The sequence below is a fragment of the Pristiophorus japonicus genome, chromosome 6 (assembly GCF_044704955.1).
Source record: "Pristiophorus japonicus isolate sPriJap1 chromosome 6, sPriJap1.hap1, whole genome shotgun sequence".
Taxonomy (NCBI): Eukaryota; Metazoa; Chordata; class Chondrichthyes; family Pristiophoridae; genus Pristiophorus; species Pristiophorus japonicus.
Window position 1 is genome coordinate 161,403,412 of NC_091982.1, and position 13,733 is coordinate 161,417,144.

Sequence of the window (13,733 nt, forward strand, 5' to 3'; positions counted from 1 at the left end):
GGTGTCCTGGCTAATATTTATCCCTCAATCAACATAACAAAAAAAACAGATTATCTGGTCATTATCACTGTTGTGGGAGCTTGCTGTGTGCAATTTGGCTGCCGCATTTTCTACATTACAACAGTGACTTCACTCCAAAAGTGCTTAATTGGCTGTAAAGTGCTTTGAGATGATGATATCAGAAGGCACTATATAAATGCAAGTCTTTCTTTCTTTTTTTCAATACAGAGTGAGAGAGAGAGAGGATCATCAAATGAGGCCACATGGGTCGAATTGAAAAATAAAAAAGGAGTGATCACACTGCTGGGCCTGTATTATAGACCCCCAAACAGTGGGAGGGAGGTAGAGGAGCAAATATGTAGGCAAATTGCTGTGAAGTCCAAAAACCATAGGGTAGTAATAGTCGGGGATTTTAACTATCCTAATATTGATTGGGACAAATTTAGTGTGAAGGGTATGAAGGGTGCGGAATTCTTAAAATGCATTCAAAAGAACTTTTTTAGTCAGTATGTAACAAGCCCAACATGAGAAGGAGCGGTCTTGGATTTAGTTTTCGGGAATGAAGCTGGGCAGATTGAAGAGGTATTAGTGGGAGAGCACTTGCGTGCCAGTGACCATAATTCAGTCAGATTCAAGTTAGTTATGGATAAGGACAAGGATAGTCCTGGAATAAAAGTCCCAAATTGGGGAAAAGCTAACTTTGTTAAGTTGAGGAGTGATTTGGCCACCATGGACTGGAAACAGCTACTTTTGGATAAATCAGTGTTGGAACAGTGGAAGGCATTCAAGGAGGAGATCTGGAAGGCTCAGGCCAAACATGTATCCTTAAAGAAAAAAGGTGGGAATAACAATCCTGGAGCCCCCTAGATGTCTTGGGATTTAAAGGGGAGGAAAAGAAAAAAAGGGAAGCTTGTGTCATATACCGATGACTAAATACTATAGAATCTTTGGAGGAATATAGAAAGTTAAGAGGTAAAATTAAAAAGGATATTAGGAATGCTAAGAGAGACCATGGAAAATTCTTGGCTAGTAAAATTAAGGAAAACCCAAAGATGTTCTATAAATATATTCAAAACAAGAGAGTAACTAAAGAAAGGGTAGGGCATATTAGAGACCATGAGGATAAACTTTGTGTGGAGGTGGAAGATGTTGGTATGGTTCTTAATGAATACTTTGCATCTGTTTTCACAAAGGAAAGGGGCAATGCAGATACTGCTATCGAGGAGGAGTGTGAAATTCTGGGTGAAATAAACATAGTGAGAGAGGAGGTATTAAGGGGTTTAGCAGCTATGACAGTAGATAAGTCCGCAGGCCCAGATGAAATGCATCCCGGGCTGTTGAGCGAAGTAAAAGAGGAAATAGCAGAGGCCTTGACCATCATTTTCCAGTCCTCTTTGGATCTGGGCATGGTGCTGGAGGATTGGAGGACGGCTAATGTAGTACCCTTGTTTAAGAAGGGAGAAAGGGATAGGCTGAGTAATTACAAGCCTGTCAGTCCAACCTCAGTGGTGGGAAAATTATTGGAAAAAATCCTGAAAGACAGGATAAATCTACATTTGGAAAGGCAAGGATTAATTAGGGACAGTCAGCATGGATTTGTTAAGGGAAGATCATGTTTGACTAATCTGATTGAATTTTTTGAGGAGGTAACCAAGAGGGTCGATGAGGGTAGTGCGTACAATGTAGTAGATATGGAGTTGAGCAAAGCTTTTGATAAGGTCCCACATGGTAGACTGGTCACGAAGATTAAAGCCCATGGGATCCAGGGAAAAGTGGCTAGTTGGATCCAAAATTGGCTTAGAGGCAGGAAGCAAAGGGTAATGATAGATGGATGTTTTTGTGACTGGAAGGGTGCTCCAGTGGGGTTCCGCAGGGCTCAGTCCTACGTTCCTTGCTTTTTGTGGTATATATTAATGATTTAGATTTGAATATAGGGAGTATGATTAAGAAGTTTGCAGATGACACTAAAATTGGCTGTGTGGTTGATAATGAAGAGGAAAGTAATGGACTGCAGGAGGATAGCAATCTACTGGTCAGGTGGGCAGAGCAGTGGCAAATGGAATTTAATTCGTAGAAGTGTGAGGTGATGCTCTTTGGGAGGGTTAATAAGGATAGGGTATACACAATAAGCGGTAGAACACTTAATAGTGTAGATGAACAAAGGGATCTTGGAGTGCTTGTCCACAGATCCCTGAAAGTAGCAGGCCAGATGGATAAGGTGGTTAAGAAGGCATACGGAATGCTTGCCTTTATTGGCCAAGGCACAGAATACAAGACCAGGGAGGTTATGCTTAAATTGTATAATACTCTGGTTAGGCCACAGCTGCAGTACTGCGTGCAGTTCTGGTCACCATATTATAGGAAGGATGTGATTGCACTAGAAAGGGTGCAGAGGAGATTTACTAGGATGCTGCCTGGAATGGAGAATCTTTGTTATGAGGACAGATTGGAAAGGCTGAGTTTGTTCTCATTGGAACAGAGGAGGTTGAGAGGAGATCTCATTGAGGTGTACAAAATTTTGAGGGGCCTGGATAAGGTGGATAGCAAGTGCCTATTTCCATTGGTGGAGGGGTCAATTATGAGAGGCATAATTTGATGGTAGATTCAGAGGGGATTTGAGGTGGGCTTCTTCACGCAGAGGGTTGTGGGGGCCTAGAACTCACTGCTTGGAAGGGTGGTGGATGCAGAAACCCTCACCACATTTAAAAGGTGCTTGCATGGGCACTTAAAGTGCCGTAACTTTCAGGGTTACAGACCTAGAGCTGATAATTGGGATTAGACTGGATAATCTCTTGTTGGCCAGCGCAGATATGATGGTAAGTACTGCAGGGAATCGAATACGGCCAGGGTGATCTCCTGGACTAGTTTCGATCACCTGGATGGGTCGGAGAGGAATTTTCCCAGATTTTTTCCCCCAATAGGCCTTGGTTTTTATCTGGTTTTTGCCTCTCCCAGGAGATCACATGGCTCCGGTTAGGGTGGAGTGTAGAATGTTTCAGTGTAAGTGGTGTCGTGGTTGTGTGGGGTGGACTGGTTGGACTGGGTGCTCTTTACCTTTCCACCATTGTTCATTATTCATAGGTTTATATGTAACCTTCAGGGCTGCTTGACCGAGGCTCTTTGTCGGCCGGCGCGGACACGATTGGCTGAAATGGCTTCCTTCTGCACTGTAAATTTCTATGTTTCTATGTTTCTATACATCTATATGTGGAGGGAAGGTATCAGACATCATATTAGATCCTTGATGTTTTGAGAGAGTTCCTTTATTCTTTTGTTTCATTTAGGAGAGCTTATTGTCCAAAGTACTCCCATTGTGTTGAAAAAGTCGGAACAGAATGATTTTTTGTTTTTCAGTCAAAGAATCAAATGTCTTCTGGCAATGGAGATCCTCAAGTAGGGCCTTACACATGACTGAGACTGCTCTGGGGACATCCAATCCTGCAAAACCACTCTCCAGGATGGGAATTCTACATCCCTAGCCTATGGCAAGGTTTCTCAAGATCCCACACCATCAAAGAGGAAGACCCAACCTGAGGGTCTCCATGGTGATAAAAAAAAGTGATGGTTTCTGCTCCGATCAATTACTTTCTTCTATAAAATGGTGGAGTAATCAGAACAAAGAGTGTGCTCTCCCTAGACTTCCCTTCCCTTTAGTGTGGAAAGTAGGTGTGCTTTATAAATCGGAGGTGAATTGCACTTTGGTCATATTGCTAACAGAATTTTTAAAAATCTATATTAAAACATGATCACCTTTCTCAAATGACATGCGGATACAAAAGTCCGTTGTTGATGAAAATTTTTTTTTTCAGCGACTTAGTAGAGAATAATAAACCTTGATCTTTTCCTCCTTTTGCAATCAATTACTGCGGGTGAGGTTGAATTCTCATTGAACAGAAATGCCAACTGTGTTTCTGCACCTGTGCTCAGCAATCTACATTTGGATACAGACCATGTGACCAGCATAGCTATGTCTGTGAGAGGACACTTGTGTTTTCACAAGAATTACTTTTTAAATCTGAATGTACGGCATACCGTCTCAACTTAACATTCATGACTAGTCTCTGAAAGCTGCACGCTTTATAACTGCGTAATCTGTCAAAAATAAAACGTCATTATCCTTTGGAAAAAAATCCATTATATGCATTACATTTCTTAGTGATCTATTGAGTTTTGTTTGGTACTTTTACTGGAATTCTTGCTTTTTGTAGAACCTTGTGGGTAATTTATGTTTTTTTGCAATTGAGACATTTCGCTCCATACCAAAATTACCAAACTTATCATTATTTATATTGATTGAGTGGCTATTTAGTTATTTGAGAAATGTTAAAGGATGACTATTACAGATGCGTTGTGATGGCATAAATATCTTCATTATTGCAAAATCCTGTGTGCCTGCAATTTGTTATCAAGACTGCCCCAAACGCATTTCCTTATATTAAGATCCTTATAAGCCGGCAGATATAGTGCTACAAGAAAACACTTTCAAATATTCTGGAAGTCTTCCTGTTGCTTCCTGCTCAGAACCATATCCACCTGAATGTAGAATTAGGTTGACCCACCGATTCTGGCTTTATTGATCAAAGATATTGTTACAGCCCTGGAAAGGGCTGATGTACTTGAGGGTACAAAGACAGAATCTATTTGGTTAGCAGTAAGAAACAATAGAGGAGCTATTACACTGCTGTGTGTATACTGGTCACCAAATAGTGGAATGGAGGTAGAGGAGAAAATTTGCAGGATAGTTACAAAAAGATGCAAAAACTACATAGTGGTGATAATAGGGGACTTCAATTATCCTAACATAGATTTGGAAAATAACAGTATTAGTGGCGCAGGAGAGATAAATTCCTAAAATGTGTTCAAGAGAACATACTTGATCAGTGTGTTTACAGCCCAACGAAGAAAGAAGGAGGACTGGATTGGACCTTGGGGAATTAACTGGGGCAAGTGGATCATGTTTCAGTGGGGAAGCGTTTGGGAATCAGTGATCATAATATCATTAGGTTTAGAGTAGTTATGGAAAAGGCCAAGGAAAAATCAGACGTGAAAATACTCAACTGGAGGAGGACTAATTTCAGTGAGCTGGAAAGAGATCTGGCCCAGGTGGATTGGAATCAAAGATTGGCATGTAAAATAGTAAATAAGCAATGGGAAGCCTTCAAAGAGGAGATAGTTCGGATATAGACAAGACACATTCCCACATGGAAGAAAAGGCATCCATGTGGGACTCCCTGGATGACTAAAGATCTAGAGATTAAAATGAATCAGAAAGAGGCTTATGATAATTGCCAAGCTCATAATACAGTGGAAAACCAAGTTCCCTCAATAAGGTAATAAGAGGGTCAAAGAGAGAGTATGAGAATAGATTAGTGGCTAACATAAAAGGAAACCGAAAGTCTTTTATAAACATGTAAATGGTAAAAGGGTAGTCAAAGGATGGGTGAGGCCAATTAAGGACTAAAAAGAACATCTTGTAGAAGCAGAGGGCATGGCTGAGGTACAAATAAATGAATACTTTACATCTGAATTTGCTAGAGAAGAGGCTGCCAATTTCTCAGTAAAGGAGGAGGCAATAGAATAATTGGATATAATAAAAACAGATAAAGGTGAGGTACTTAAAAGGTTGGCAGTACTCAAAGTAGAAAAGTCACCTGGTCTGGATGGGATGCTGAGGGAAGTAAGGGTGGAGATAGCAGAGGCTCTGGCCACAATCTTACAATCCTCCTTAGCTATGGGAGTGTTGCCACAGGACTGGGGCATTGCAAATGTTAAATCTCCTGTTCAAAAAAGGGGAGAGTAAACCCGACACCTACAGGCCAGTCAGCTTAACATCGGTGGTAGAGAAACTTCAAGAGACAATAATCTGAAAGAGAATTCATTGTCAATTGGAAAAATATGGGTTAATAAATGACAGTCAACACAGATTTGCTAAAGACAAATCATGCTTGACTAACTGGATTGTGTTCTTTGATGAAGTAACGGAGATTGTAGATGAGGATAGTATGGAAGATATTATGTATAAGGACTTTCAAAAGACTTTTGATTATGTACCAAATGATAGGCTTGTAATCAAAATTAAAGCCCATGGAATTAAAGGGACAGGCTACATGGATAAGAAACTGTCTAAGGAATAGAAAGCAGAGGGTAGTGGTGAACGGTTGTTTTTCAGACTGGAGGGATGTATACAGTGCTGTCCCCAGAGGTTTATATTACGACCATTGCTCTTTATGATATATATTAATGACCTGGACTTGGGTATACATGGCAAAATTTCAAAGTTTGCAGATAATACGAAACTCAGAAATGTAGTAAACAATGAGGAGGATGGTAACAGACTTTAGGAGGACACAGACAGACTGGTGAAATGAGCAGACACATGGAAGATACAATTTAACACAGAGAAGTGTGAAATGTTACATTTTGGTAGGAAGAATGAGAGTCAATATAAACTAATTTTAAACGGGGTGCAGGAACAGAGAAATCTGGGTGTGTGTGTACACAAATCTTTGAAGATGGCAGGAAAAGTTGAGAAGGTGTTAAAGAAACATACAGGATCCTTGACTTTATATTTAGAGGCATAGAGTACAAAAGCAAGTAAGTTATGCTCAGCCTTTATAAATCATTGGTTAGGCCCCAGCTGGAGTATTGTGTCAAATTCTGGGCACCGCACTTTAGGAAGGATGTCAAGGCCTTAGAGAAGGTGCAGAGGAGATGAAATAGATTGGTACCAGAGATACGCGACTTCCAGTTATATGGAGAAACTAGAGAAGCTGGAGTTGTTCTTAGAGCAGAGAAGGTTATGGGAAGATTTGATAGAGTTGTTCAAAATCATGATGGAGCGGAATTTGCGGTTGGATGTTTCCTGTGGGCGGATGCCTCCGACCAGCAAAAAATCTACGCACTTACCTTCTGCCTCGGGATCCACGGAGACAAGTGCTCATGGGCCTCTATGCTTATAACTGCATAGAGGCCCACATATCCCAGGGGCACATGCAGATAGCAAGCACCCCTGGGATCATGTGGGCTTGCCCAGCCAATTAAAGAAGGGAATCCCCATTCATGCTTATGGGGATTCTGTATATACGGAAAGCCCATAAGTATGAATGGAGATCAAATAAAAAATACCTCGGCAAATCAAATAAATTTTAAAAAACACTACATAGTTAAAATTAATTAAAATGGCATTTAATTCAACATTTAAAACTTTTGAAAAATAAATTTACATGTTTTAACAGAGCTAAAAAATAAACTTACACAGGATTTTTAATGTATAAGTGATTGATAACATTTTATTTTTCTGTTGTTTAAAACTCTTACGCTGGTTAAAGCAAGCCTTACGCCTGCTTTTGTCAGGCATAAGAATTTCACGGGCATTCACTGGGCAGGAATTGGGCAAATAGCTCAACTCTCCACCCACAAACGCCCTTTTCACAGGGATGCATGTAATCTGTCAAGAGAATTCTTAACCGATCGCAAGTTCTGGGATTTGATGCATGCATAAACCTGGAATTTGTGTGGCCCCTATGGACGCGTGTGCATCTCGTACGCACCCGTAGGGTCCGCAAATCATGGCCCAATGAGTTTTGATAGAGTGAATAATGAAAACTGTTTCCAGTGACAGAAGGGTCGGTAACCAGAGGACACAGAGTTAAGGCAATTGAATAAGACTAGAGATGAGATGAAGAGAATTTGTTTACACGAGTTGTGATGATCTGGAATGCACTGCCTAAAAATATAATGGAAGCAGAATCAATAATAACTTTCAAAAGGGAATTGGATAAATATTTGAAGATGAAAAATCTGAAGGGCTATGGGTAAAGGTCAGGGAAGTGAGACTAATTGGTTAGCTCTTTCAAAGGGGCACAATAGGTCAAATGGCCTCCTTCTGTGCTGTATCACACCATGATCCTATGAATACTTGGTGCAACGCCTCACCTTACTTCACAAAAACATTTTTTTTAATCAGCCAGAGATGTTTAAGAAAACATTGTTCCCTGTTCTCACTGTGAACAACTTTAGGTGGCAGTATTGTACTTAGTTCAGCTGCTAAAGTAGTCTTTACTTTGGTTCTTGCAGATTTATGATAAACCATGGATACAGAGAAAAAGAAAATCCATCAACCAGTCAAAAGATGGGACCAAAGGCGTTAATGTATCAACATTTTCAGAAATTTTAACAAATTTAATGGTAAGGTGCAGATATCAAGTCTTAAAATAAGACATACTACTACTAAATTTCCGTCCGTCAGTTTATCGGCGATAATAGAGCTGAATGAATTCACTCCATTGTTGTCAATTCTGAACTAGCCAGGCCACCTCAGTCATCTGTATCCCTTTCTGTGACAAGTCACTTTTGACATCATCTATCCAGTACTTCCTTGGTGTTCCTCGGCTTCTTGTTCTGTGTACCTCTGTGTGCAGGGCCATGAAAGATATTTTAGCTGTTTCCACTCTTGAAAATGCCCAAACCATCACAGTCATCTTTCTTGGATCTTCTGTATAAGTGTGGTTTCTTGTCCATGCCATATTCTTATTATATCATTCTTGATCCTTTGCATCCTGGATACTCCCAGTATTCCTTTCCACCAACTCATCCCTGCTGTTACTATCTTTTTCTCATCAACTTTTCTCATGTTCCAACACTCAGGTCTGTGTAATAATATAGGGATAAACATCGTTTCATAAACTCTTAGCTTCATTTTTACCAAAATATCTTTAGCCTTCCATATCCTGCTTAATCTTCCAAAATCAGTAGAAGCTAGTGCAGCCTTTCTTTCAATATCTTCTTCACAACCTCCCATTCCTGCCATTTACCACCAAGGTATATGAACTCCCATTCCTGACACTTATTCCTGACACTCACCCACCAAGGTATATGAACCTTTCCACCTGTTCAACTGCATCCTCTCCAACTGCAATGTCTACATCTACCTAATCCTTCCCAAATGACATGATTTTATTCTTTTTGTTACTGTGCTATCCAAATTTTCTACTCTCCACATACACATTATAGGTTAGTTTCTGCAAATCTCTTTCAGATGTTGCTTTAACAACAACTTGCATTTATATAGCACCTTTAACAAAGTAAAAAGTCATCAACGAATCTGAGATTGATAAAGAAATCTCACCACATTAGGAGAATCCTTCAATATCATTTTAGTGCAAGATCCATTACTGCTTCCAGCAGTAGATTAAATAAATCAGGAGACTGTGTGCATCCTTGCCTCACGGTTGATATAAATCATTCTATTAGTTTCTTAGCCACTCTTACAGCGCTCAGGGACTAGTTATCGATGCTTTCTATTAGTCTGACAAGTTTCTCAAGAATACCACATATCCTCAAGAGATACCATATGAAACATGTTGCAATTTTATTTTGAACAGGTGATTTCACACAAGATATTTATCCTTAATTTTTATGTTGGATCACAGAAGTTACCTTTTGACTAATACGGAATTACATCAGAGTTAGTCAGAATCTGTTGTCTCTTTGCTGGTTAATTCTGTTCCCCCCCTCCCATTATAATTAATTGGTTGTTTTGGTTATTTTCTGGTCTCATTATTTATGTTATGGAAAATCTATCTCTTCAATGACAATCAAAAGAATTCTACGTAACTGCATTGCAGTAAAAGGAAAATCTGACTTGGATGCCGTGACAGTGCCCCGGCACTTTGCTGCTTACTCCTAAAATAAAATGCATCACAAAACAAACAGAGTTTTATCTGTAGTCATGTGATCTTACGTTGCTCACATACTGCACACCCCATCTATCCTACCATTCTACAATGGAGGCAATTTGTCATATTTGGATTAGAATTACACAGAGAAGAAAACAATTTATCAAAATGTTGCCCAAAAAAGTCCAAAATCAGAACGACAGACAGTGAAGGAGGAGATGAGTGAGATGTATCTACATTCAAAGATTGGGAAATGGCACCTTAAACATTTACCTCACTCGCATTTGTATATAATATTTGTATATAATTGTGTCACAGTAGTGCCAAAAATGTTGCTGTCCTAATTTATGTTGAGGGCTCAAGGGTACATTTACATTGCAATTCATGTGAGACTGTAAAGCAGTTTCTGCTCTCGCTGATGATAACATTACAGGTCCGACTCAAGCGGGAATTGCTGCAAGAGTCCTGCAGCAGAAGATGTCACACCACTTGAGCTTGACTCTAGTGGGATGTAAAATTGGGTTGAAAAAGTATCTCCGAGGGGATGGGGTGAGGAACGGAGTCCCTGCAATTTAAATGCAAAAGAGAATTGTTTTAACAATTTAATAAAGTTCCTCTCCCTCTGGCAGTCAGTTATGTTGCTGCCAACAACCCCTTGACACAGAGCTTACCCGATCTATCTCAATGAAAGGTCATCGACCGAAACGTTAGCACTGTTTTTCTCTCACATATGCTGCCTGACCTGCTAAGCATTTCCAGCATTTGTCTGTTTTTATTTTACGCTATCTAGTGATGGTTGATTCATCACATCAGTTGAGATTTGTCTTCCTGTTGTATGAATCATCATCATCATCATAGGAAGTTCCTCGGAATCGAGGAAGACTTGCTTCCACTCTTAACATGAGTTCTTTGGTGGCTGTACAGTTCAATATGAGAACCACAGTCTCTGTCACAGGTGGGACAGACAGTGGTTGAGGGAAGGGGTGGGTGAGACTGGTTTGCAGCACGCTCTTTCTGCTGCCCGCGCTTGATTTCTGCATGCTCTCGGCGACAAGACTCGAGGTGCTCAGTGCCCTCCCGGATGCACTTCTTCCACTTAGGGCGGTCTTTGGCCAGGGACTCCCAGGTGTCAGTGGGGATGTTGCACTTTATCAGGGAGGCTTTGAGGGTGTCCTTGTAACATTTCCGCTGCCCACCTTTGGCTTGTTTGTCGTGAAGGAGTTCCGAGTGGAGCGCTTGCTTTGGGAGTCTCGTGTCTGGCATGCGAACTATGTGGCCTGCCCAGCGGAGCTGATCAAGTGTGGTCAGTGCTTCAATGCTGGGGATGTTGGCCTGGACGAGGACGCTAACGTTGGTGCATCTGTCCTCCCAGGGGATTTGTAGGAGACATCGTTGGTGGTATTTCTCCAGCGACTTGAGGTATCTACTGTACATGGTCCATGTTTCTGAGCCATACAGGAGGGCTAGTATTACTACAACTCTGTAGACCATGAACTTGGTGGCAGTTTTGAGGGCCTGTTCTTCAAACACTCTTTTCCTCAGATGGCCGAAGGCTGCACTGGCGCACTGGAGACGGTGTTGAATCTCGTCGTCAATGCCTGCTCTTGTTGATAGGAGGCTCCCGAGGTATGGGAAATGGTCCACGTTATCCAGGACCGTGCCATGGATCTTGATGTCTGGGGGGCAGTGCTGTGCGGCAAGGACAGGCTGATGGAGGACCTTTGTCTTACTGATGTTTAACGTGATACAAAGCATAAGGTGCCAGTGTGACTCAAAACCTTAAAAGGATGATGTGGAATCTATATGGGTAGAGCTGCGAAACACCAAAGGGCAGAAAACATTAGTGGGAGTTGTGTACAGACCACCAAACAGTAGTAGGGAGGATGGGGATAGCATCAAACAGGAAATTAGAGACGCATGCAATAAGGGTACAGCAGTTATCATGGGTGACTTTAACCGATATATTTATTGGTCTAACCAAACTGGTAGCAATACTGTGGAGGAGGATTTCCTGGAGTGTATAAGGGATGGTTTTCTAGACCAATATGTCGAGGAACAAATTAGGGAGCAGGCCATCCTAGACTGGGTCTTGTGCAACAAGAGAGAATTAATTAGCAATCTGGTCGTGCGTGGCCCTTGGGGAAGAATGACCAAAATATGGTAGAATTCTTCATTAAGATGGAGAGCAACACAGTTAATTCAGAGACGAGGGTCCTGAACTTAAAGAAAGGAAACTTCGATGGTATGAGACATGATTTGGCTAAGATACACTGGCGAATGATACTTAAAGAGTTGACGGTGGACAGACATTTAAAGATCACATGGATGAATTAAAACTATTGTACATCCTTGTCTGGCATAAAAATAAAACAGGAAAGGTGGCTCGACCGTGGCTAACAAGGGAAATTAGAGATAGTGTTAAATCCAAGGAAGAGGCGTAGAAATTGGCCAGAAAAAGCAGCAAACCTGAGGACTGGGAGAAATTTAGAATTCAGCAGAGGAAGACTAAGGGCTTAATTAGGAGGGGGAAAATAGAGTATGAGAGTAAGCTTGCAGGGAACATAAAAACTGACTGTAATAGCTTCTATAGATATGTGAAGAGAAAAAGATTAGTGAAGACTAATGTAGGTCCTTTGCAGTCAGAATCAGGTGAATTCATAATGGGGAACAAGGAAATGGCAGACCAATTGAACAAATACTTTGGTTCTGTCTTTACTAAGGAAGACATGAATAACCTCCCGAAAATACTAGGGGACCGAGGGTCTACCGGGAAGGAGGAACTGAGGGAAATCCTTATTAGTCAGTAAATGGTGTTAGGGGAACTGATGGGACTGAAGGCCGATAAATCCCCAGGGCCTGATAGTCTGTATCTCAGAGTACTTAAGGAAATGGCCCTAGACATAGTAGATGCATTGGCAGTCATTTTCCAAAATTCCATGGACTCTGGATCAGTTCCTATGGATTGGAGGGTAGCTAATGTAATTCCACTTTTTAAAAAAGGAGGGAGAGAGAAAACAGGGAATTATAGACCGGTTAGCCTGACATCGGTGGTGGGGAAAATGCTGGAATCAATTATTAAAGATGTAATAGTAGCATATTTGGAAAGCAGTGACAGGATTGGTCCAAGTCAGCATGGATTTCTGAAAGGGAAATCATGCTTGACAAATCTTCTAGAGTTTTTTGAGGATGTAACTAGTAGAGTGGACAAGGGAGAAACAGTGGATGTGGTGTATTTGGATTTTCAAAAGGCTTTTGACAAGGTCCCACAAAAGAGATTAGTGTGCAAAATTAAGGCACATGGTATTGGGGGTAATGTATTGACATGGATAGAGAACTAGTTGGCAGACAGGAAGCAAAGAGTGGGAATAAACGGGTCCTTTTCAGAATGGCAGGTAGTGACTAGTGGGGTGCCGCAGGGTTCAGTGCTGGGCCCCCAGTTATTTACAATATACATTAATGATTTAGACAAAATAATTGAGTGTAATATCTCCAAGTTTGCAGATGACACTAAGTTGGGTGGCAGTGTGAGCTGTGAGGAGGATGCTAAGAGGCTGCAGGGTGACTTGGACAGGTTAGGTGAATGGGCAAATGCATGGCAGATGCAGTATAATGTGGATAAATATGAGGTTATCCACTTTGGTGGCAAAAACACGCAGGCAGATTATTATCTGAATGGTGACAGATTATTAAAAGGAGAGGTACAACGAGACCTGGGTGTCATGGTACATCAGTCACTGAAGGTAGGCATGCAGGTACAGCAGGCAGTAAAGAAAGCAAATGGCATGCTGGCCTTCATAGCGAAAGGATTTGAGTATAGGAACAGGGAGGTCTTACTGGAGTAGTACAGGGCCTTGGTGAGACCACACCTTGAGTATTGTGTACAGTTTTGGTCTCCTAATCTGAGGAAGGACGTGCTTGCTATTGAGGGAGTGCAGGGAAGGTTCACCAGGCTAAATCCCGGGATGGCAAGACTGTCCTATGAAGAAAGATTGGATCGGCTAGGCTTATACTCACTGGAATTTAGAAGAATGAGAGGGGATCTCATAGAAACATATA

At 41.2% G+C, this 13,733-nt stretch overlaps 1 protein-coding gene across 1 annotated transcript in view; it reads left to right on the top strand.

The window, feature by feature from the left end:
• LOC139266214 (uncharacterized) overlaps positions 1-13,733 on the top strand; it is a 200,672-nt gene that overhangs the window by 39,728 nt on the left and 147,211 nt on the right. Inside the window, exon 5 of the mRNA XM_070884045.1 lies at positions 8,077-8,187. Coding sequence (XP_070740146.1) covers positions 8,077-8,187 — 111 coding nt within the window. The remainder of the gene's footprint in view (positions 1-8,076; positions 8,188-13,733) is intronic.